Raw genomic sequence first — 27,399 nt, forward strand, 5'->3', positions numbered from 1 at the left:
GGTCCCTGAAGGTAAAGCTTGTCGTGTTGCCTAAATGGCAGATGCAGCTTCTCTCAAACCTGTAGCACGCTGTAAGAGGAAACACCCGCATAAAAACAGATAAGCTGCTGCTGCTGCCTGGATCTCTGTATTTACTGACCCAGCAGTTACAGGAAGAGATGAATGCATCGCGTGGTCAGAGCCACCTGGTGAGGGTGCGGAGAGCCATATGATGACAGGGTGGTGAGGGGGGGCACGGAGGTGAGGGATCAGATGCTTAGGGTCATGTTACGGAGCAGCCACTGCTGAGAGCGGCTGCCGTTGCAGTCTCTGAGGGTGGGGACCATCTTGTCCTCCTCAGACGGCATGTCCAAACACTGGTTGCTGTTCACATGCAGAAGTGTGAGTCGCTAGGAGAAAGCAGAGTCAGGCGGTTAGACAGATGTAAACATTAACGTGAGTGCACAGCGCAGCAGCAACACACAAATCCAGCGAGAGAAAATCTTTCCAGGCTACTCTTGCTGTTAAATCAGTACTCTATAATAATAGAGTCTGTGATTTAGTGTTATTCGGTTTTAATTTGCCCCTCAACCTCCCTCATCGACTGTATCTTAACTCATGTCTGGGTACGTGACTAAGATGAATCTTCACAGACACACTTTATCTATTGATTTCCAGCATTTCACGAAAAATGCCTTTCGACCAAGTAAGCTTGTTACACTCAATAACTGTAGCGGGAGGAAGAAAAGCACCATGTCGTAGGGAAGAAAAACTATGAACGCTGCCTCTTACAAAACAATGTACACAGAGAGCTTCCTCAGAGAGTTGTGGCTCCTGTTTGTGGGAAGACCGTTGTCATTGCATTACACCCGAACCCCCAGGAACAGCACAGGACTGTGAAGCCATTTTTGTGTTCATCATGTGACAAACACTGGCCCCACTGGAAAAGGAGCAGCTACAAAACGATGGATACATTTATCAGAGCATCACCCCACAAAGTAAAAGACTTTTCTTTCATCTGAATAGGATTCATTTGTTGCAACATCCTTTGGAAGACCTGCAGGATTATATGCATTAAGACACCTGCAAGTCAGCTGATTTAGTGCTACTACACAGAGGCATACAAAACTGCCAGGTCATTTTGTACCACCGTGGTACATGGATCCCAAAGTTATGGATCATGGATCATGGATCAAGACGCGCTATTGGTCACGCATGTTGCCACACTTGGCTGAAGCAAAAAGACAAAGTAACATGGCTGCTGGCTCCACTGTGCAAGACCTGCTTCCAAAAATGTGTTTTATTGTTGTTGTGGTAGTGCTTTCATCACATTACCCTTCAGAAAAGGAGAGAAGATGCTAACAGCTCCCGCCATAAGCCACACGTGTCATCGTCTGGTAACAAATCTGTGTGATTAAGCTCAGATGACATTGTCAGATTAATAACATGGCTTTCTTCGTGAAAGGCATTTTCGCGTATCACGCAGGTGTTTATTTAGCTCCTTCCATTTCAGGGCCCTGCTATCACTCACACTGGCTCACTGTGACACTGTGTCATTGCTTACAGAGGTGCTTCAGTATAATTGACACACTTGTGCTTTTCCTGCAGTGACAGGTCAACGCGCTTGTTGTGAAAAGGGGCCTGTCACTTTCAGTCTCTGTCTCGGTGAGGGTTTAAGTCCTGCTTAGCAAAATCTGAGTTTTGATTTTCAGTTAATTGGCACATGAATTCATTCTCTAGTTGTTTAGGGGATATAATTAAGAAAAAGTGTTTTCAGACCACAGTAGTCTTTTAAAACTTTTAAGGGTTGATTTAGATGTTAATGGCTCTGTCTGCGTACTGTTCTCACATAGACCAGAAAAAACCAGACAACAGCGCGCTTTTAAAATGTCCAGACTGAGACTGGACAAAAAAAAAAAAAAAACACCTGTTGTGATGAGCGAAACTGCAGCACGACATGAAGATGTACAGCACAGAAATCTGTGGCTATCTGCCACAAAGGCTACAGTGGCAACACTTACCCTACCCCCCCCACCCTTCCACATTGGAAGTGTGCTCTCAATGGCCTTGATTAACCATTTATGTTCATTCCCACAGAAGTAACACGCTTCCGCAATTTTGTTTCCTCACTTCAGCTGCTTTTTTCGTCCTAATGATCGCATGCCGAGACAGAGAGGAGCCCAAGTTGGTTTGTAAGGAGAAGCACAGCCTCTCTACTGGGAAACAACAAAGCCATGTGGCACTAAAATACATGCACCGGCATTTTTTATTCTGCCATTGAGACATAATTCTTCATTAAAACAAGATGGTGCTTTGACTGTTGACAGAGGATATTCAGACTAATGAGCACACAAAGATGCTCACATGTTTGATCTTAAGCTATAAAACACAAGGGCCTGACATTCTCTGCCTGGATACAAAGAAGTGCATGCACTCACACACACACACATCTTTCCTGAAGTACACATTGCAGACTGCCCTACAGGGCACATTTGTTCAAACAGACCAAGAACAAAGGAAGCAGGTGGTGTTCGACCTTATGCACCTGCCAAAAAACTAAGCAGTAAGAACAATAAGGTAGTGCTACACTTTTCTTTTGTTATTAGAAAATAATTCAATTTTCAACAGCAGCTACAGAGAAAGGTCTAGAATACAAAATAAGAAAAGGATATTTTTTTACAAAATACCTCTTTTAGGTATAACTATACATGTAGCCTCTTTGAGTAAGAGGTAAAGTTAAATCATCTGAGTCTTGCTAAGACAATAATGAGTTTTTTATTTTTATTTTTCTTTCATTCAAAAATCTAAAATGACTCCATTGGCAAAAGAAGAGCATCACAGCGGAGAGCAGAAAAGCCGTTTAATGAAAATACTAGAAATGTGGCAGTCCTTTTCCATTGCTCATAATTATTTCATGCCTCCTTTGGGCATGAGAAAACTCCCCTCTCAGCCTCCCAGAAAACCAGCAGTGTCTCAGAAGCGAGTCGCTGTGCGTGCACAGCTGAGACTGGCTAATTAAATGACAATGGTTTCTAACCATAAACCCCAGTTGAGGAACATTATCCTCTCCGTCACCATCTTGTGCTGACTCTGGAAGAAGATCTGGAGGGCTGAGCTGCGTTTTGTGAGAAACACAAAAACAGCAGATCCCTTTGTCTCAAGGCAGAGTCTCATTTGCTCTAATGGCGGCTTGTATATGTTCTCGCCTCTTGGGCTGCCTATGCCACAAGGACCTCTGAGTTTGAACAGCAAATCAGGCCATCTAACAGCAGGTCACTTTACCGCCGCAACTCTGACACACACCAGCAGCCCTGGGAGCTCCTTACCCAATTTACCCTGCTTGGACACAAAAAAAAAAAAAAAAAAAAACTGTGGCATGCTACAATGGAATTGCTCTTTCACTTTTTGAGAAATACAACAATACAGGACTCTGAGGAGCAAACTCCACATAACTCAGCGGACAGAACCAGCTAAACCGAAAATTACAGACAGACACTGGGACGGGAAAAAGCAGGAAAACGACAAACGTGAAACGGACAGAAATGCTGAGCCCGAAAACATTCCTTACAAAAATATGTAAATAAGCAGACTGAGTGGTGAAAAGCACTGAATTGGGATTCATTGGTTTTACAATATGTACGTGGCACACAGTGTACACAGCTGCTTCAGGCCAATAGGAGAGTGGCCTAAGAGGCCAAGGCCATGAAAGGCAGGTTCACAATGAAGGATCACTTCAAAAGAACTTGTAAACAATGGCAAGCCCATTTCAATCAGCCTTGCATGCAGATAATCAACTAAAAATAGCCACATGCTCCTCCCCCAGGCATCATTTGCCAAGCAGTGGCAGTGCAGAGGACAGCCAATGGATTCTGACATCAAAATATAATATTTATGTGTGTCAATGATATCTAATTTACCATGAAGACTGGCTAAAGGTCTTACATATTGCATCTCATACATGGAAGCATCTCAATGGGACAAATGTCATTGCTTGGTGTAGTTATGGCCCTTTTTTAATGAAGGTCACTAGTAATGCTTTTTTTAAACTATTTGATTGAACACACATCTGAAAGTTGACATCATCGCAGAACGCTCTGCATTCATCTGTTCTCAATGACATAAAACTAGAAAATATGAAAACTGAGACATGTAAAGGTGCCTATTAAAGCCCAAACAGGTAAAACTACTTCATTTTCTAACTATGTTAAATCACATCACTACAGAGCAGCTAAACAGAGCAGCTCCTACTCTAAGCCTAATTTGAACTAATCTGCTCACCTGAGGACCTACAGGCCACCAGAGCAGATGGGAGCTTAGAGAATATAGTCAGTAGTACTGAAGTAGAGGCGTCTAGCAACCTCCAGACGAGTGAAGTTGCGGAGGATCCAAGCCTGCAAAGGACTGTCGCTACAGTACTCCACCGTGGGCCCATAGGTGCCGTCCTCCAGACGGCTGATGGTCAGACATGATTGGGTGATGATGTGGAGGAAGGTGTGCTTCTGCGGCAAGCCAGGAGTGAGAGGGACAGATGGTAGTGAAGGTAAGTCTGAGAGTCATCAAGTTATTCTTAAAAGAATCCATCTGTTCGTCACAGATTTTCCAGTTCAATAAGAAGCACATTTTCACTGACAGGTGATAAAAATAGAAGAGCAGTGTTGCTCGTCTGAGGTATTCAGAGCCTAGATTTAATAGTCAATCTTTAGATACAGTAAAATTTGACTAAGCATTACCAAGAAATATATTTAAAATAGTCTCAGTTTGTGAAAGATGTTGAATTCCTGCACACTGTCAGCACAGACTTCAGACACATTTCTTGATCATTTCTTTTACAGAATTACATAATTGACACTATGAAACTATACACACTAACACCCTCACCAAATATATAAAAAACAAAACAAATAATTAGATTGAAAAAAAAAAACAAAAAACAATTCAAATAGTAGGTTATAATATTATAATCATCTCCCAGCCAAACCTGTAATCATAGTGTTTAATTCTAGTTTTATTAAAGCTGATCAAATCATAGAAGCACCTTAAAGTCATGACTGCACTCAAGCAATTATGGGCTTTCTCTCATCTCCAAAATCCATCTCATATTATGGTAACATATGAATGTCACATGAATGTGAATCTGATGACTGAATTATAACATCTCGAACAAATTACAAATTCAGTGCTGACAGCATGTGGGTATTCAGACTTTTCCTATTCACGGTGCATTGGATTATACTGAAAAAAGTGAGGACATCGGCAGTATATAAGTATATTCTGGCAGGGGATCTGTCTTTGTGGATAAGACAACCTGATAACTCTCAGTTGGGAAATTACAGCAATGAAACACAAAACCTCATATGTACAATAAGCACCAATCTAACAGGTATTTTCATGTGAAAGTGAAAACTGCTTATTTCTGTGTGAAACAACAGAGGAGATGAAAAAGGAGGAGGGCAGTCGCGAACGAATACAGCAGCAACATGGAAAAACCAGGTATTCCTGAGAAAGTGAAACTGATGACCAGATGAAATGTTAATGGTACTGTAGTCACCCAGGATTCAGCCCCTGTCCGTCACACTCGAGCTAAAAATAACCGTGACCACTGACAGCAGCGCCCCAGTGCTGTTTACAACAGAGACCTGTCCTCTTCTTTAATAAATTATTCAGTTTTTCCATGTTAAGAATGGACCCGGAGAACAAAGTGTAATGGAAGGATTTCTCCTAGGGGTTGTTTAATAGCTGACAGAAAGGCCAGCGGGCTCAGATCTCACCTTGTCATGCGTGTCAGCACTAGGACATTTCAATCACTGAGAGATAAACCAAACACTGTATTCAGACAAGTCTGCTCTAACTTTCTCCCATTCGGCATTAATTGTTAATATTAAAGATGCTTTTGAGTTGTATAATCTATAATGTACTTAGAGTTTTAAGTTAACAGGGCTGGAGGAGAACAATTTAGCTCTCCTCTGGGATTCAACATGTCTGTTATCCATATAAGAAACATTCCTGCTTAATATGCAGTTTTTGACACTGGCATTTATCTAATTTTAGTTCTCATTTTGGTGCTACAGGACTACAAATGAATAAATAGTGACTGACTCGCACATTCTTATATTGTATAAATTTAGCACTGTTTTACAGGCCAATAGGTTTTTACAAAAAAAAAAAAAAAAACACAGGCACACAAAACTAAATCCAAATCAATTAGGATCAGTGTGTGACGCTGTGTGTTTTTCATCCAGCATATATTTTTTCTTGCATTGGTTTGTCCTGTCATTAAGGTAAATGTTTAGGCTACTTATGTTTTGCCTGTTAAGTGGCAGATTAATGAAAGTGGACATTTATTAGCGGTTTGTTGCTTTTGCTGAATTTTGTAAGAAAGCAATGAAGGTTGTTGGCAAAACAGTTCACAGTTTTCACATCACCTTTTAGAAGACCTATTCTAATAACCACTGACACTTCACAGTCCACACACTGGCACGTGATATATCACAATACTAGAAGCACCACACTCAGACTATGGGTCAATATTCAAGAACGACTTTTTCGGCTTACCTCAAAATCATATTCCCACTTGCCAACATACTATAGAAGAAAAGAGCATGAGGAGAGACACAGTAGCTAAAAAAAAAAACTGGAATAGAGCACCACCTGGTGGCAATAAATAGGTATTCCTAATCCCACTACCCAAATCATGGTGACACAGACAAATACAAGCCATCAGAATTTAATCAGTCATCCTCAATACATCATCCACCTGGAAAAAGGAATGGCTGCCTGCAATAACAGCCTAGTTATAGATTATTTGGCTACTTTGGGGAACACAGATCCTACCTCGGCATCGTACTCAAACATCTGATTGCCCTTCATGTGGTGACATTTCAGCATGACGACGGGTCCATTGAGGCGGGAGACGTCCAGGCAGAGGTCGTCTGTCCTAATTTCTTTATCCGCTGTGTATGAGAACACCTGCAAACAAGATGTTTTTACTCAGCCCATTATTCATTATTCATCAGATTGCATTCAAGCAATGGAGGCTCCACTATGAATGTGTGAAAGTGCTTTTGAAAAAAAAAAAATAGATTAATAATTTGTATAGGCTGTATGTATTGTTACTCTGTATTTCTGTAACTACAGTCTTATGTAGTGCAGCTAACAGCCCATAATAAGAGGGTAAAGAAGCACAATACAATCACATTTTTGGCACAAACCTTCCTTAAATGCCAAAGACTTCACAATCATTCAAAGCATGGAGCGAAAACAACAATGGACTTAAGAAACAAGAAAAACCTGGCAGAAATCCAAACTTGAATTAAATTGTAAATTGACTTAAGGGTTGACAATTCACACACACTGTGTCCGGCCTGAATGAGCCCAAGCTGTCGAGCAAAGACAAATTCCCAAAGCTTGAGTGTTCAACATAAAGAAGTATAAAAGGCTTTGGCAGGCGTAACATTAATATAAAGAGAAAAGAGAAGTATGTTTTCTTCAGTTTACAGCACTACTGCTTCTAAATTATGTTTCTAGTTCCAAACATCATTCGTCATGATGTATATTTTTTTTCCTCACCTGGTTTCCGCCCATGCCGTGACAGTTGAAGAAGCCAACTTTCTCGTTCTCTTTTCTACCCATGTTGTCCACACACTGGTTGGTCTCAACATTTCTGATCTATCACCAACATGTAGAAAGTGTTAGATTGTATTTAAGCAAAACATATTTATTGTTATGAATTATTTACTACTCAATTTTCACAGCTTTAGTTTTTTTTTGGTATTGTCAAACCCTTCAAATCAAACTCAAAATCCATTTTTTGCTGGAGTATAATCCATGAGGTGTATTATTATTACTACTATTGTTGTTGCTTCACAGTAGCCCAGGCCAAAACAAAAGTGCTATTTCCAATTCCAAAGGCAGGCCAATTAGACAATTAATAATCATGAAAATAATCAACAAATAAATCATTAATAATAATAATTAGCTGCAAACATAAAACATATGTATATAATAGATCTTTGTCATAACTTACTTTAACCCAACAAACTTCCAAGCTCTTTAAACCATACATTCCCTAACTAGCATTAGTTTTAAACGACCTCCGTCTATCGTTCAGATGCACAATGGATGTCAACGCTGACTTTAGCCTGTGTTTGTGTCAACACTGAGCCAATAGAATCAAGAGGCAAATTCAGGTCACTCACTTTCTGTGAGTTTGACCTAGCTAATAAAAGAAACCTCTCTTATCTTAAAAACAAGTAACTATGAATTCTGCAAATTATCAGACTGTTCCCCAAATCCCCTTTTTAATTACTACAGCTATGGAGCTACTCCATTTCTGTCTATTTAAGTTATAATCTGATTAAGATTTCCCATTGTTAGTCTATACAGTATTTATAGCACAGGGAAGGTAATAGATGGTTTACTTCTTTTTTCTGCCTCTGTGTGTGTAAAAGTTACTTTAGATGAAGTACAATAAAGAATTTTGTCACTATGTAAAATATACACATGGGCCTTATCTCACCTCCCCACCATGCTTGGTATAACTGTGTAAACATGTGGATCAGTGCCTAGTGCACAAACATCCCCATTTTTATTTAGCACGCATGTTCAATACAAACAGCTATGGGGTGTTTGTTTTTATCTTTTCATTCAGCCGTTTGCTGGATACTGAGATTTTCAGATTTATCTCACAGTGGTATTGGCTTTCTGAAAACACAGCCCAGAACCGACAAGGACATACGGTATCTGACTGAAAGCAGAAGGAACTAGTGGATCTGCTACATTATAGGAGACAGAGTACGTGAAAGCTCATACTTCACCAAGTGAGTAGTATCTTCTGGGGATCTGGGAGTCTGGGTAGATATTCTCTAGATACCAGGAAAATGGTTTGCACTTCAATGCCTCGCGGAGGGCTTTACGGGAAGAAACATCTCCATAGTCTACCCGCATCACACCTGCAGACAGAGACATATGTACTGTATTACCAACCATTATCAGTCAGCTTTTCTCTTAGCGTTAACACCATTATTTCCTGGAAATTCAAAGGGTATTTTACTTGAGCCGCTAAAATTAAACATGAAATGAGTTACGTGGTTCGACATGTAAAGAATTTCTGTTAAATTTTGAGTAAATAACCTCATTCGTAGAATGATATACTGCTGACGTTAAAGAAATACACAAATGCAACAAATGCGATGCAGTTTCTGGGGTATCAGTGTGTTACTTCACCAAAAACGGCCTGGTGTATCAGCCTTGATGAAACAGAAGACTGAGGAGGGATTAGACAGCAACTGGGCACACTTACAAACACATTAGGCAGATGGTTTTCCCTAGAGTGCCTCTTGAGGACTCATAGCTTGCGTGTAGATAGATCCAGGGGGGTAATTTATCATGAAAGAGCATGATTGCAATAAGGGAAAATAAAGTACAATTTTCAAAAAAAACAGCCAAGATGTAAGACTGAGAGTAAAGTGTTGTATATTTATCCAGCAAACATGAGCCAGACAATGCTCTTTAACTTTGTCTAGTATCAACAATATCACACACTTTAATGTGGAAAATAGACATTTCAGGTTTGGCAGATAAAAGCTGTGAGCTGAAGGCCACTCCTCCTCCTGTGGCTTTCTATTTCCCCTTCCCTCTCTCTATACAGTCTGAGCATCACATGTTGCAGATGATGAATAGCCTCTTTGATCTTGAAATCACCAGAGGAGGAACAAGGAAGGAGAACCAATTTTAATAGGTTCAGTAGATGCCACTCCCAAGCTCAGCCTGAGCAACATACAATGTTCCTCTGCGCCCATAAGTGAGGCCTGGCAGCGGCGTGGGCCAGATCATTTTCCCTAATGTCCTAGAGGAACAGACAGTCACTGTGGGGCCAAAATACGCAGAAAGACTCATCCATCACACCCCCGGCTTTGTCTGCACACTTGCCCGTAGAGAATCCTGCCTGACTGAGTGGAGGGGAAGGTCACAATTTGTGCTATAAGAGCTGCAGATTACTGATGATCCCTTATAGGTTGGCAGGCAACTAAAACACTTAACCATGGATTGCCAAGACAGTACAGCCTGCTGAAGGGTAATCATATTACAAAGTCGACAGATGGAGCAGATATCTCAATTTGCACGGTCGTATTGTTCTAGTTTGTCTGTGTGTCTGAGCTGTAGTGGAGAGAAGACCATCCTTGAACTCAGGTACAAGAAAACAAAATGCGTTGGAGGATAAGAATTAGTTAATCCTGCTTCTCGGATGACAAAGGCAGCATTTCATTCCAAAGAAAGACAAAGTAAAAGGACATTTTTTAAATGACTGTAAAAAAAAAAAGAAAAAAGAATAGAACAGGTTGTTTTTTTTTTCTTTTCACATCAATTTGCTAAATGCAATATCAACGAGCTTTCAGGCAGCACAGGCACGTTTCATACTGAGGATTGTTCATATCTGACTCTGTACAGTGGTGAACAATGAATAAAACATTAAATTCCTAACTGAGCTTTATATTGGCTGAAAACTATAACAAGCAGAAGTCGTGTCATTTTAGCATTGGCTTCGGTGCCTGATTCCAGTCAGACAGTGGCCGTTTCATTGCTCAGTACCTGGTGATATGATATAGAAGAAATCTTTGAAGTCATCCATCCACACTTCGGCCAGCCGCCTGTTGTTCTTGTTGATGACTTGGCCCGTTCCTCCGGGGAAGCTGTAAGGAGTGGCCTTCCGAAAAACATGGCCCACGTGGGAACATGTTACAATTTCCAAAGAGCCTCCACACTGCCAGATCTGGAGACGGCAAGTTAAATTGAGGTGGGATGTGAAAAAAAAAAAAAGTGGACAAACACTCTCGTTACAGACTTACAAAACACTAGGTTCATGCCAGTGCCCTTAATTGATTTATCCTCACTCCTTGATCTTCAGGTGACCCAAAAATGCATTTTGCTCTTAAATGTTGGGAGTCGGGGAAGCAAGGAAACAAGAAACAACGTGTTCTTGAAAGACTTTGAGCTGGGCTCCTTTAAAGAGGGCATTAAAGCAAAACCACACTTTTAACCCAGCATGAACAGACAGATAGGCGTTCAGGTTCTTTCTGATTCAAAGTACAGATGAAAGTAAGAAAACAATAATTTTTTGCCTGGACTTTATTTAGGATGTATCAGCTTGGTCAGTCCACTACCTTGGTTCAGGATAAACTAAACTGTTGATGTGAAGTAAAGGGACTGGCATGTACCCAGTGACACAAACCAAACAGGGTAAATGCCCCCTTCTTTGTTGGTCACTTACTCTGAAAGACATTTCCAGATTCTCCCCACCCCAGATATCCATCCCTGGGTCATAGCTTCCTATTTCTTCAAAGTATGTTTTGTCTATAGAGAATAATCCTCCTGCCATGGTGGGAGTCCTGCAAGAGACACAATGAGAACTAAAAGCATAAAAATGTTCTTGTAATATTGTGTTTCCTCCTGTATTTATCAGTGTCTTCGTGTAAATATGAGAAACAATCACCAACAACGATTCACAACATAATAAGAGACCAATTTGTCTGACACATTTTAAAACGAAGCCTGGAGGGAAGGGGGGGTAATTACTTTTATCTATTAATTCATTCCATGTTGAATTCAGTTATACATTGAAGATAATGTTTGTTGCTGGGACTAATTTGTACCCAGTTTTCTGTAGCCAAAAAAAGCAACAGCGAGCTTCTATTTTTCTATTTTTACATTAATGAGCTCACACGTACTCACACTACTAAAGAGCACAATCACAAATAAGCGGATGCTGTTTAGACAGTTGCCTGCATCAGTGGGACACACTGAACAAAATTACCTGGTTCTAGATACAGATAAATTGTGATTTTACATAAGAGGAGTTCTTGTAAAGAAATCTAACTAGTCATGTTTACTTTGTAGCCTGCTGGCGTCGCCGGCATCTCTTCTTTTCTTGGGTGATGCGATAATGATAATGGTTACTAACTCTTAATTATCTAGATTTAACATTTTCTTAGTACACATACCTGACAGGAAGTGTTCTGTCCCCCTTCCGCCGATCCATCTCCCGCTGGGGAACCGGGTACCAGCGGAAATTCAGTTTCCAGTTGAATCCACCATACGTCATATCTGACCCTGCCATGTATTCAAACGTCTCATCGCTGATGACATCAATGATTGGACATACCACTGCTGTCCTGAAAGACAATGAAATGTAAAATTCAATGTTCAGATAAAGTATTTGTGATGATTTGTGATAAAAACTGTCTATCCAATTGTTCAAAACTGAAATACAGACAAATTACAAAGACATAAAACATAGAAAATTCTTGTTAAGCTTATTGTTTTTACTGTTACTATGAACTAACAAAATGAGAATTGTCAAAGTATATTTTCAATGTCACAAAATGTTACTATACATTTTCTGCACCAACTCATCAGCCTGTGCCTATTTGTGCAGACATCATTACATGTGCCACACCATTCTGTAAAGGTGTAATGGATCCATAACATAATATTCTGAGTCATATGATACTAATTTCTTCCTGAGGAAAAATGAATGAGTCTGACCTCAGACAAGAGATGGATTACAGGCGAATCATTATCAATTAATTTATCTGTTCATGTCACACACACATACATATATATACACACACACACATAAAGCAGATACAGTCTCTTTTTTTTTTATACAAAAAAAGGAAAAGCCTGACATAATACTGTAACCAAATGCTATAATAAATGACAGCTATCACATCAACACCTTCTTGCACATTTGTCTTAATAAGTCTACAAACTCCCCAAGCTGGAGAAAACATCTGCTGTGAAAAACCAAACAAAATCTACTACTGTACTCAGCCAGGTTGCATCCATTTGTGGCTAAACATGTATCTGTTGTAATGTTTGTCTTCTTTAATCTAGGCTCCAGCATGAGATGTTGCAGGGTTGACACAAAGACATTCTTTTAGTAATTTAGTAAATTAAGATATAGTAGTCTCAGGCAGCACCATAAGCAGAAGATGTGAAATTATTATCTTCCCCTATCAGCAATGTCAGGCTCAAACAGTGTATTCATAACTGATAGTTTGCCATCTCATCAAAATGCAGAAAGAGCTTTGGCTCAAGCACCAGATGGTGCAATTTAAGTGAAGTGTCATAATAGTAGCATTAATAAAGTCTGTTTCAGGACTGGACAAAAGATTAAACTGACTGACAATGAGCGTCTAAGCACTGCAGTGCAGTTTGGTCAGTTTTGGCTCCTACCTATCCTCTTTGATCCGGGCCAGCAGGGGCTCCAGCCAGCCAACTGTACACTCACAGTGAGCATCTAGGAAGGTGATGACCTGACCTTTGGTGGCAGCTGCTCCCCTCAACCTGGCTCTGATTAGACCTGAACGCTGCTCCATCCTCAGGATCCGCACCGGCACCTCCAGCGTCCGCGCATAGTTCTCCAGCTTTTTCTTCAGGAAGTCTGCAACAAAGCGGAGGGCTTTCAGTCGGAGTGCACTTTCAGAGTACATTAAAGCTGCAATATGCAACCTAAGCTAGCATTTGCATGAAACTTAAAATCAGTCCACTCTGGCCGCCCAGGCCTGCTCTCCCTGCTCCACTGTGCTCTTCTACTCTCTGCTACACTCCACTAGGCTTTGCACAGTCATGTGCGAAATGCCAGTTGTTTTTTTTTCCAAGCATCAGGCTCCACAACAAGATACGTTTTGGAACATATGTCTTTAACAAAATAGATTCTATTTATCAATTAATATAAAAAAAATAAATTACTGTGATATGTGATATGTCTAGGTTCAAGAAATAAAATTAATTATAATTTAATAATTTAATTGAATTAATGAATTAAACCTGCATCAAAAAGCTAAAAAAGCTGCATTGCGTATGCTTGGCATTGTTTTCACTGATTTTCAACCTCGACACCAACATGTGTATCACATACGTCTCACTACACTGTTAAACCTGCACCTTTTGTGAACTGCTTATTAGCCGCAGTGAAGGCTACCAACCTCGCTCGCTGGCATCGTCGACTAGCACAATCTCCACAAGCAGGTGTCTAGGGAGAGCGGTTGATGACACTGTGAACGGTGCGCAGCAGGGTGCTCCATGCCTCGTTGTGAAACACAATGACAATGCTGGTGTTGGGCAGGTCATCGGGGTACACCTTGGTCTTACAGCTGACAGAGTAACAAGCAGAACGTTCCTGATTATGGGATGTCTCCGAGCCACAGACATGAACAAAGTCATTTCTAGCAGTTTTAGACTAATTAATATAAAGCCTGTTTATGACCTACTGTACATAACAGGTTTAATATGGTAGAATTTCTTCCCACAGTTTTAATATAATTGCTAAATTAATTTAGATGTTTTGAATATCCACCATGTAAGGGTCATTATTATTGACATTTTGCTGAATCTATAGAAAATAAACATAAAAATCTATTTGTAAACTAAATTAGTTTTGTTATGGAAGTATAGTGTTGGTTACAAACTGGAGTCGCACTGTCTCTTTGCCTGCTCCCCTTTTTTTGTGTATAAAAATACATCAGAAAAAAAACAATCTGAGTGTGTCCTGCTGCTATCCCCTGCTGATGTCAGGAGCAAAAACATTGTCATAGGAGATTTACTGACAAATATCTCCAAAGTAAGTAGAAAAAGTAAAACTAGTGCTGGCAGCAATGTCAGCATGTCCTTGACATGACGTGATGTCAAAGCCAAAGAGTGAGAATGAGGTAAACCTGGGACGGCGCTTTAGTGGATGATGATGAATAAAGAATGAGCTGGATTACAGTAAAGGGGGCATATGGAAGGCCAGGGCAGTCTGCTTGGAAGGAGGAGGGGTACTAGGAGGTGACGGAGGGTGAAAGAAGCCATCGGAGCAGCCAGCATTGCAAGTACAATCCTGTCTATTCAATGTGACAGCGCAGACTGACATAACTAGGCCAGGAGGTTGCCTTCGAGATAAAATGTTATTGCCCTTCAGAGGCAACGACCGGCAATCCTGCATGTCTCTGGATAATTTTCACCACTCAGCCGATGGAATGCTGCAGCGTTAAGCTGTGATCTGCTTTAAAGCTGCTGATTTACCAGTATATTGTGAAAAAGAGCTACAATAGGCCGAAAAACCATGGAGGTTGCAATCAGCTGAATAGTAACTTTTTCTCTACGATATTCTGCCCTATATTTTCTTTATGTTTACATCTCCACATCCTAACACATATTGAGCTGGCATTATCTTGGTAATAGGCAAGAATAACATTTTCCCACTATAAAATGTAGGTGTGGGAAAACACACTTTTGCGGTTTGTTTCTGTGGAGAACTTGTGCTACGTTTGAAATATTTAAACATGAATCATTAATTTGATAACGATTCCAAGAGAAGCGAATGCCTGTGCATAGCAGCGGCCTAAAATGAATGCGCTCATGTTTCATATAAATTGCTCCTTGGATTTTCATTAAGTGCTCAAGTGGATCTTGAATGATAGTAAATAAAACCCTGCTCCCATTCAAATGTCAAGCCCAATGTACACACTTGAGAGATCTGATAGATTCTGAATTGAAACGGTGTCCATAATTAGAGATGTCTTTTCACATTGGATAGTTATAAATACCAGTAACATCTAATGGGCTCAACAAACAGTTTAAATTTCATTTGAATCATCAGAATAACTTCACTTTGATAAATTAGAGACTTTCATCTGCAGAAACAGTGTGTTGTATCGCTGTCTGCGTCTCTCTTTGGACTCTTTTGACAAGAGAAACAAGGCCTTGCTCAGCCATCCAACACGTTTGTCTGAATACTGGTGAGCCTGACACATGCAAGTCAGTACACATTAAGAAGTGAAAAATCTGAAAAACAAACTATGACAAAGCAGAATGCAGCAATGTTTTTCAAAAGGAAAACACTGTTCCTCTCAATGTTGGATGAGTATCATAGGTATCAAGGTTTACAGGCAGCTTGGGAGCAGGGTGGAGGTGAAAGTTAAGCTGATCTGTATGTGTGTGTGGGAGTTAAAGGGTCAACATGCGTTTGTGAGACTCCCAAGCTTACGCACCCATCCAACCTCACGTCTGGCAGACTCCTGTTGAGAGCAATCATGTCACTGGCCATCAGATTGAACTGGTTTATCTTAAAGAGCTCCTTCATTTTCTCCTGGTCATCCTTGGGGATGTTCACTGCCTTGCCCATCTCTCCCGGACCCTCGTGGCTCCGAGATATCACTGCTGCAAAATATCAAGAGGCAAAACAGGAGGATATCTGATAAGAAAGCAAGCCTTCCATTTCTTTATCGGCTAAGCATCAAACCACATTGTGCAAGAAATCACTTATTTTTTTATTGATGTGGAAACACTATATTGACAAAGTATTGTGTGGTAAAAGCCCACTAAATTACAAATTACAGCTCCTCTCTAAATGGGACAGGGAGTAATGAGGACCGACTGACCTCCCTTACACCACTTTGTTGGCTGTTCTCCCTGTTCTAACCAGTGGAAAAAAAGAGTTGTGGTGGTTTTTCAAGATTTCTTTTTTTTTTTTAATGCAAAAATTAATCAATCAGTATAGAGCTGGACTGATGCTGCTTCGATGACAGAGAATAATACATGTTACAAATGATCTCCTGTGATAACTTACATCAATATGTGCTGTTCTGGAAAAGAACAATGATCTTTTGAAATCTAAATATCTCCTGACAAAAGGAATGAAACTACAGATCAATTCTTAGTGATCTTTTGTGCTGAAAGCATTGGACTGTTGTGAGATGCACGAGTTCTACGGTGGACGTCACAGAGATTGGGTTCATTATCTGTCTGTTCATTCTGAGGGGAGTGCAGCAAAACTGTGTAACACTCTGTAAAATGCAATGTTCAATAACTGTAAAATAAATAAATAAATAAGCCGGGTGCAAAACATAATTTTCCAGACCAGTGTGCAAGTACCAAACTGGTGCTATACAGGATCTTTCAATGTACAGTGTACTGAGGGCTTGTATACAGTATGTGCATACATGAGTAGCACTGCATGTTAATACCTTAATAACACTAATGGCACAGAAAAGAAAACGAAAATGTGATGGAATTCTAACATGCATGTTTCATGGCAGAGGAAAAAACTATCTCAGTTACCTCAGATATCAGTGAATGTGAAAAGCAGAGCAAGGCATATCGGCTATATTTAATTTTACTTTAATCTACTAGGAGACTGTGAATTCAGAGGTTTAAGAGGATGTAGGCAAGTAATATAGCGTCTACAGTGGATTTTGCTGGTCTTCCTACAGTCAAATGGTTAGAAAGCATCAGCATTGCTCCTGTTGTTGTTGCTGCTCTTTTACAGAGCCAGCTCCCTTCACCAAAGATAAATCATGTCCTATGGATTTATGACTGTGCTCTCCCTCTCTCTCTCTCTAATAATCTCCCAGAGCAGAGGCAGTTATTTCCCTGAAAAAGGGACACACAGTTCACATTAACTGCGTGGCCCCAGGTTAAGAGGATTCCTCATGACCCCTCACAGAGATGGACTGGTGTTGGCTGGATTGTTAACCTCAACTGATCCTGTTCCTTTCTTTATTGTCCTGCCACAGATAGTGCTGAGTGTTGACCCTCTCCATTTGGACACTGGCTTAAAGCTGACAGCCACAGCTCAAGAGCTGAGCAGGATAACTGGACAAAGTACCCATCAAAGACATGCTCAGCTTCTCCAATCCATAAATCTATGTATGGATAAACAGAAGTCATGAGTTTTCAGGAAATATCTTGTACATGCAAAACATCCAGTACCAGTAGAGGTCACCTTTACTTTGTTTGCCTCAGTCTCAAGGAGGATTTTAAAATACAAAATAAATAACTGAATAATGTAGAACACTGCTGCCATACAGAGAGCAGATACCTTGCATGTGAACATTTCACAACTAAAAAAAAATTGTCCATCTACAAACTAGTACAAACAGTGGTAGAAACACTCAAATAAATCTGGTTTGGCTTAGCAACTCACAGATCAGAGGAGCCTTAGGAGACTCTGTGGTCTTTTCAAGCCTAATACCCTCTCCTCCTGACACACATCATTCATTATAAAAGATGACCGCGATCATCGGGGAGGAAAACAATGGCTCTGTCAGATCTAAGGTCAATCATTCTAATTCATTGTGCCTTCCTGCAGCTTCGTCCCAAACAATTTCTGTGAAAAGGTTCTCCTCACACAGTTAATGAGTCTTCTGAGACAAATTCCCTCATATATCAGTGCTGAACGAAATTAAGCGCAGCATCATACTGTCTATCTGTCCATTATGTGATTCATAAACTCATCATTTTGACAAAGTAGTAACGCTGACTCCAAATCTGTCACATATGTTAGATGTGAGTCTATGCTATAGTAAATTTGATTATGGGAATGACTTCATGATTGCCAGCTGGACTCCTGATCCCTATTTGCAAGATTCAAAATTGCTTTTATCAAGTTGGGCTCCGCCACTAATCTGCATACAGATTGAGCTTTGAGTTTTTCATCTTGTGATTTCCAATGTCTCTCAGATGCTTTCACTGTTATTTACCTTTAGAGGAAAGAGTGAATTCCAATAGCACCCCTAAATAATAATCAATTTAATAATCAAATGTTGTTTACTGATTAGCTTTATATATAAAAAACCCAGTTTAAAGCTAATTTACAGTGCATTTCACATTTATTGTTATTTATGTTTAAATTATTATTATTATTTATCTAACCAGCAGGTTTAATAGGTTATTGTGTTTAAGATGTGTCTAGATAACTTATGCTCAGGAGCCAGTTCACTCATCATAAATACTACTCAGCCTGTGTAAACTGTAACTACAACTTCAGTCTGAGAAAATAGTCCACATGATGTCATCAGGGTTAACTAAGGTCAAGACTGAGAGCTGAGAGTTTTTATACAAACTATCACTACATAATCATGTGTAGTTCCATTAGAAAACCAAAATTATTTTGAATATGGTACCCGATGGAGGGATGGATGGACACTTTACAAGGTCATTATCGACCCAGTAATGCGTATCATGGGATCACTGACCCCTTGTCCAAAATTACTGAAGCTGAGTAGAAACTAAGTGCGAACCATCACTCAAAGCAGCTCAGCCCAAAGTGTAGTGACCCACAATTAATTAAACCTGCATTAATCAAAATGATTGATGGTAACAGTAAGAACTGCAGTGTAAAACCCCCTTAGGCAGTAGTTTTTAAAAAATTCTCTAATAAACCCACTATACTCATATCAAGCCAGCACCAAATGGTGGTTTATTTGGCTCTTATGAATATATCAAAATTTTTATTATCAACAAATCACATGACTGATTTATTATGTAAAATGTGTTTGTGGTGACAAACAAAATACTGCAGAGTGAGATGATTGAATCTAATCATCTCTGCAGTGTTTTGTTTCAGTTTTTTGGCCCAAAACCTTCACTTTTAGTTTAAACATGGCACAAGGATCTTTCCAATAACCTCTACAGATGCACTGCACACTACAACAGCACCCATGAATGGTAGGTAGACCACTGCCACTACCAATTTTATGATGATTTATTTATTATACCTAGTCCAGAATAAAACAAGTGATTTTGACTACAATGCATGATCCAACTTGTACATGACATAAACATCTGCAATGTCTTGGCAAAACCAGTGGCTGGACAATTCTCAGTCGATCCATATAATCATTAAATCATTGATTTTCTGAGCAAAGTAGCTCCAATATAGTGTTTGAATGGCAATCAGCCTCAGTAGCTGGCAGCTCTGCTCGCCTTCTAACCTTAAAAGCAGCTTAGCAAGCCTCTTAAAAACCTGCTTATTAGAGTCCACGTTATGAACTCTGTGAAGGAGATTGTAGCTCTCAGAGTTGTCTGTGATCTCAGGAATTCTCTGATACACAGGTATCATTTTTAACTTTTAAACGTTTTATGACTTATTTTTACATGTACTTCTGGCCTCTCACAGAGAACTTTGTTCCTCCAGTGAATTTCTTGGCGTTCATAAGATTTGCAACAGATTTTACAAGTGTGAAATGATGGGACGTTTCACATCTAGAGCTCATTCACAAATATGTTCAACTCAAGTTAAACAGGTTAGTTACGCTTACACACGATCAAATGTGCACAGAGCACAAACAAAAATGGATTTCTTCGTGTCGTGTCGCCTCACATATAAACTGAAGTTCTCACAGTCGATAATCGTAGAGCTGAGAAAAAATCTCGCCACTTCTTAAGATGGCACATAATCTTTAAAACAGATTGCTTCACACAGGCGGAGACCTCAGAGACAAGCCTCTGCTCCCTGATGATTCCCCTGGTTGCTTTTCATGTCATTTGTGTGATAATATTACTGGATTCTTTTCTACATTAAAGGATCTGAAAGAAAGCTGTATTACCACACAGTGATATGTTACTACTATGGGAAAACACTTATTGGCTACTGTGACCCAAACAACTGTGAGTTTCAAAAGTGCTGAAAAACATTAAGACAGATATAAAGTATAGGCAGTATACAGTATTTGAATGTACCAAAATGTTAAGTGGTTCATAGAGTCAAAAACATTTGAAACCAAATACACTGTCAAATTCAAATCATACTGTAGAATTCAAATTATTTTATGAGACTCACTCAAATGTGGTTAATGACAGTATGCTTATATTTGGATTTAATTTCTGAAATCAGTTTTGGCCTAACTCCCTGGCCTTGATTTTTGTCTCTCATTAAACAACAGCCAAAACCCTTAAAATCCCAAACCGAATGTGAATGTTTGGAATAAAACCAGATAGCAATTTCATACTGAGATACAAACCATGTCAGTGGAAAATCCTGAAAACTCATACAGTACATATGGCTTGGTAAATGTCAAAGCTTAAAGACACAAGGGTCTCTGACACTAGACTGAGACGCATGATATCTTATGATAGAAACCTGAAACCTTGAACAAACCTATTCAAGGTCACATCTATTCTGTGAAAGAGAGGTGTCACAGCAGTGATATTAACTCACCTCGGAGGGCAGGGAGCAGCGAGCGGTCTTTCCTATCATCGCATTTGTTACACTCACTGAAGTAGAGCAACAAGAACACATCTACTAGCACCCACACTAAAGAGGTGGTCAACACCACCTTGCAGTAGACGAACCGTCGCATCACCTCCCTAAGTTGTCAGCCTGGTAGCCAAACAGGGAGAGTTGGAGAGAGTGCTCAGGAGAGCTCGGTCTGCTGTGGTCTGTGAACTCTGTGGGCAGGGTGAGAAAACAGCAAGGAGACCGAGCAGGTTTCACTCAGAGGCATCATCCTACAGGAGAAAAAGAAAAGAAAAGAAAAGAAAATATATATATATTGAATTTAAAGAAATCTAAAGATAACTAAAATATTTATATCTCTATATGAAATCAAACCATGTTAGCATTCATGACAAAAACCAGCAGGGGCCTCCTGTGGTGCCCCCCTGAGTCTGCCCAAAGGAAACAAAAAGTAGCCGACTGGAAGAGTCATTATGCTAAATAATAGGCATCTACACCCAGGGCAAAAATAGCAGACAGTGATGCAGTGTGTTTCAAACAACAAACCAGAGTTTGATTTGTTATATATGTGAAGCTATGCATGTTAATGGTAGAACTGCATGTAAAGGATGGAGAGGAAAAATGAGGACAGATAAAGGTAAAGAAAATTAGGAGAAAAAAAAGGTGAGGTAAACATGTACAGTACATCTATGTGTTTATTATAGCTCAATCTCTAAAAGGGTGATAATGTGGCAGTACCCTGAACCACACCAATCCCAATTCAAGCCTGGTAAAAATCTTTGTTCCATCTTTCTCCTCACACTAAAAGTCAAAATAATTTTAAAAATGTCTCAATATCCCTTTGTTTCACCAGCACACCTTTTTTTTAATGTGTTTGTTAAAGCACATCATTATCAGGATCATATCTAGCTCAGATTTGAATGATCCACCTTAAAAACTGCTTTGTCAGTTTCCACTATCAGTTACATTCATGAGGTTATAGCAGAGCCAACTGTGTTTGTAGAGTCACAACAATCTCTGGCATCATGTTACTTCACATAAAAATGATCCCGGTGGGTTCCAATACAAAGAAGTAAAGAGATTTTAAATGTGTGGAGGAAAATCCAGGTAACAGAATAATATTGGGTGGAGAAAATGAAGGAGCACTGGGTGCCTCGTGCTGGCTAGCACATTGTCTTTCTATCAAGGACAGTTTACAGTTAAATGATAAACTTAGAATAGGCCCAACACAATATATATGTAAAAAGGTAACTCTTTAAGACAATCTCAAACTAATAAGCTAATATCATAGGAGATATGAGCTTCAACATTCATACCAGAGGCAATTTATGGAGATTGGATGTCTCTGTATGCCTCGCAAAAATTCTGATGAAAAACAGCATCTTTTTCTGTCAAACAGGATTTCTACCTGACGGGAATTTGCGTTGACCGAAAGGCTTTTGAAAGTCTAATGAGAATGGAATGGCAATGATGGAAAAAAAAAAAATGCTTTCAGCCAAAGAGAGTCAAACACACAAATAACCGGCAGTATCCTTTGAGACATTCATAACTAATTGAGAAATACAGGCTAAACCATATATCACACAATGTAGCAGATATATTTTTAAAATAGTTCAGGGGTTTACTGTGTAGCCGAATAGAGTCAGCCCCATAAATGTTAGATGTATTATATTTACAATATATGTGAGCATATCTACAATAAATGTATCATACTCTTTACTTTTACAACCAGTAGAACATGCATGCACACAGGAATCAGACAGACTTCCTTATCTTTGACTAGCAGCATGGTAATGATTTTGGACTCCACACACACACACACACACACACACACACACACACACACACACATTGTCCTCTCTGCTTGCTGTCTAAATGTCCATCACTGAGGTTGACACTGCACTTATCTCATTTGCAAACAAGGCGGCATCTGTGTCCAGACGGATCCAAAGCTTCAGACTCACATCTGAGTGCAGATGGTGATTTCGGTGACTCCATACACTGTTCACATACAGAACTTCTGACCCAGTCGATGGACATAAATGAGACTCCCCGTTAACCAGGAGTAATCAACAAAATGATCTCATCTGTATGTAGCGTATCACCTCCACTCACACTGTAGACAGATCAATGATGATTCTGCCTGATTATTTCTGTTTGCATTTCTAACCATCTGTTTTGGTGAGGCTGTAGCGGAGAAATGTTTGGGTAGGGTACCACCAACCGAGCTGCTGGCAGCTTGCTGAAGTCTCGTCCAAAGAAGTCTGAGTCAATTAGTCCAACCATCTGCACAGATAAATATTCCTATCTGGTTTAGGCTACACTGCAGTAAAGATAAGTTCCTACTGCCTTTGCAAGTCACTTTTTCCCCTGTGCCTTTAAGACAAGTGTAAACCACCAGGCATTTTTAATTGCTTCTTGACCCTTAAGTGAGTTATTAGCAATGCTCTTCACAGTGAAATGTTTGGGGCAGTGCTAGAAGCTAAATTACTATATGCAAATTTCCAGACTGTTCACTTATTGTAATTCCATAGCACAAGCTTTGGATCCTCACTTGACACTGAAAAATGACATTAACATGAGAAGAAAAAAACTGAAATCAAACAGGATTTTTCATGCTCCTTTTTTTTAATTCGTCAACTTTCTCAGAAGCGGACCGAGGCAAAGCTGTCTGCTGCGGACTGGCTGTGGTTAAAGTGCCACACACATGGGTTCTCCAAGACTAAGTGAAGAAAAATAATTCACAGTCAGATCTCACCAGCTCCTGTAGTGATGGTCCAGTTACAGATCTGTGTTTCTATTGCCACCAGCACAAATTACACCCTGTGAGATCCAAACAAAGTGTGTCTGTTGTCAGTGAATGATAAGAGTCAATACGTAGGGTATGATGATAAATGCAAAGTTTGTCTTTTTCCTTAAGAGTTCATTTGCAGAGAAATAGATGTGCTTCATCTAACCTAAAACATAGATCAACTGTCATTATGCCATAAGTGCTAGTATGTGTGTCATTTTGGCATTATGGTCAGTATAGGAAAAAAAAAAAAAAGCCAATCTATACCCAGCCCTGCAGGAACAGGAGGTGATTATAGAGCAGATCCCAGTAAGCCCATTAGGCCAATGACTGTAGCTTATTTTCTAAGCCAAACAACACAAAATACAAGTGGGTTCTCTGTTGAGGCTGGTAAAACACTCAACAAACAAAGATCCAACATAGTACGTTAATGAATTCCACTGAGGGGATTTTAAGTGTGTGATCCATGCAAACACAGGATCTGTCCATCCTTCTTTCATGTGCATGTGCATTATTTGTTGGATGTGGCAGGAATAAGATGTAAGCAATAAATGTCCACTATCAACTCATTCCACACAACACATGGTGAACTTGACCTGATCAAATTATAGCCACAGCCTTCGCGCGCAGCGATGTGCAAAGCAATGACACATCCTTTGGTGTGCAGGGGAATGGAGAGAATGATGATACTCTTTGCTTACCCTAAATTATGGATGGAGTGAACCAGTGACCTGCTCCAGCCTCGCTCTCGAGCAACGTGTTGAACTCAGACATCACCCAGTGCGCAGTACGATTAGTGGCCGAAGCGTGGTGGGCAAATCGCTCCTGCAAACGTGAAGCGTCTCAAAACGACACAGAAGTTACAGCCCATTTCCACACAGAGTCGTCCACAGTAATCCAGTCCGCCCAGTAACGCCGATCACGGTACCTGTTCGGACTCATTGATAGGCTTTGTCCCTAATTGAGCCGCAGCACACCGGCGAGCATCCCCAGCCTCCGGTGACCGTCCCATTCGTTTAGACGCAGATGCGATCAATGCAAACATGCGTCTCGACGCGCACCAGGACCGTTCGCCCACTGAATATTGTAGCGGTAAAAGGACAGGACGAGATCATATTAAGCACAATCTAACCTCAGCTCAGGCCGGCCTGAAAGTGTCCCGTTTCCCCTCTCTGATTGGCTGTCAGCGACGTCGCTCATGAAATCCTTTTTCAAGTGGAGCGTCTGGTAAATGTAGGCGCGTTAGATTAGTGCAGTTACTATAAAAATAAATGTACCGAATACGAGCTAAATAAATATGTTTAGATCGTTCCTAATTACCTAGAAATTTAGAATTATATTGTTATAATTTTAATTCTAAATTTAGTTAATTCAAACCTTTAGCACTGTGATGTTTTATGCTGAACATAATATTATTAAGATTCTGAACACCTCAATGAACACATTTTATTTTTGTTTCTAGCCTCAGTTATTTGATTGTAATGGATTAGAGTTATTTTATAGCCTATTTGTTACAGGATCTTGTCTTTTCCAGCACTTCATGGTTTGAGTTCCAGTTTTTCCTAATAGATATGTATATGTATATGTATATGTATATGTATATGTATATAATAAATAATGTATGCACAGGTGAAAGAAGTAGGTTTAAGTGCTGTAAAGTAATTTACAGTACATCTAGGCAGAGGATAAACTGATAATTATTAACAGTAGTAGTTCACAACAAGGAAAATACAGCTTCATGTGTATGAATGGTTGTGTCTATGGGTCTTGTCATTGAAAATAGCAGACTGGCATCACTGTATTGTGTACATCAAAGACCTTTGCTAAATCATGATGACAAAAACAATGCTGCCATCTGCTGCTACTGATGACCTTCACTGTAACTTTGGCTTCTGGACAGTGCAGCAGATCTAAACTGGAGCCCGCAGTTAATTCCTGTAATGTTTAGCAGTTCGTGGTGTACTGTTAATGAAGCACAGTCAAAGACTGCAAACTTCCTTTTTAGTTTGAAGCTTTTGTTGCTTTTTCATTGAACTCAAGTATAATGCAACAGCTGAAAGCTGTGTCTGCACCTGAGAGATCAATCTGAATTCTATTCACATTTGCATGTATGGTACATTGTTCAAATATACAGTATAACTATTGTGTCCGACCCAGATACAAAATATCCAGTAGATGGCAGTGCATGCACAGGTTCCTCAAGTGTGGGATGGGAAGAAAAACTGTAACAACTATATAAATGTAAAGTTGTGACAAATTATTCTTTCATCTGTAAATTACTTCAGAACTCTGAATGTAAATACAAAGAAATGTGTTCGGTAACCTCTAACAAACACTAGAAAAACGTCTCAAAGCAACATTTCTCTAGGTTAAAGAAGTTTTCGTGGTACATTTGTACATTTGTACCAAGACAAATCTCTTTTTTAGAAAAACAAAACTATGTATTTGTGACCCATTGTTGTATATTTACCTTTCAATGAAAGCACAGACCTTGGACTAAGACCCAAGACAAGTCAGATGATTTTGGAAAAGGGACAAACATATTGTTAGCTATGATATTTTGGCATTAATTGGCAATAAATGGAGAAAATTGGCCTCAGTTTTCAAACATCTATGAATTTTTCCTTCTACTGTTTTCATACACACTTTTAACATTGTAAAGTAAAGCAATGGTAAATATAGACTGACGTGACATTAGATTTAGAAAAAATGTAAACTTGTAGTCAGGTTGATGCTGTATTCTTTACATTTTTAAATATTTGTATAAATGTAAAATTATTGATTAAATAACACACTGTTCATTTTCTGTCAGTAGTTATTAACATACTATACAATAAGGATTGTAAAATTTTCAAGTATTCTGGGTTTATTGTCATACCAACATCCCATGTGGCTGTTCTACATACTAGCAGCCCACCCAGGTTAACAGCCTATCTTAACTAACATCTAGCAGTGCTGCCCACCCCAGCACCCTAAGCCCCCCACAGACACCCATCCTGGTCACCAGCTGTGCTGGTCTATGCTGGCTTGTCTCATTTCTAGTAGCAGTGTGAGTACAAGTATGTCAGGATTATTAATATCAGTACAATATTCTAATTTAAAGAGTATATAGTCTTTTTATGAGATAACTGCAAATCATTTGATGCTAAATTCAAGCACACTTTCTTAGATAATGTGAAACCATGTCTTGTATATGGTATAGGTTTACTGGTTTTAAGATATGATTCCTTAAAATATTGCCTTATTTTGAGACAGTAGCTCTTGCATTATTTAGATTTAAGCAACAATTTTCTACATACTGGGGGAAATACTCCTTCTCTTTTAGTGTATCTGCAACAGTTCTAAAATTCATCTGTGTTATTTCTGCTCCATAATTCTACTTGTTCTAGTAAATAATGACAAGTGAGATTTTCTTCTTCTGTTTGCACATCATTTTGCTTATTTTAAATGAGATGACATGTAGGAATAAATCATATAAATAAATGTATAAACACTTAAATTGAAGTACACACACACACACACACACACACAATATACATGCATGATGCAGACAGCACATATTACAGCCACTACATACAAACATGCGTGGGGTCTGGTCGTGTGGTGGCGCTCTTGATGTGTTGTCCTGCCT

At 39.5% G+C, this 27,399-nt stretch overlaps 1 protein-coding gene across 1 annotated transcript; it reads right to left on the reverse strand.

Moving 5' to 3' along the window:
- On the reverse strand, nucleotides 1-27,369 carry galnt13 (UDP-N-acetyl-alpha-D-galactosamine:polypeptide N-acetylgalactosaminyltransferase 13). Its single transcript, XM_026375792.1, is given in 13 exon segments — nucleotides 1-389; nucleotides 6,811-6,945; nucleotides 7,546-7,644; nucleotides 8,788-8,927; nucleotides 10,567-10,747; nucleotides 11,246-11,363; nucleotides 11,976-12,146; nucleotides 13,213-13,420; nucleotides 13,965-14,016; nucleotides 14,018-14,132; nucleotides 16,011-16,179; nucleotides 20,960-21,249; nucleotides 27,346-27,369. Coding segments are annotated over 12 exon segments (1,671 nt in total). The 5' UTR covers nucleotides 21,102-21,249; nucleotides 27,346-27,369; the 3' UTR covers nucleotides 1-248.
- Between the last annotated feature and the right edge of the window lie 30 nt (nucleotides 27,370-27,399).

Source organism: Anabas testudineus, chromosome 21 (assembly GCF_900324465.2).
Source record: "Anabas testudineus chromosome 21, fAnaTes1.2, whole genome shotgun sequence".
NCBI lineage: Eukaryota > Metazoa > Chordata > Actinopteri > Anabantiformes > Anabantidae > Anabas > Anabas testudineus.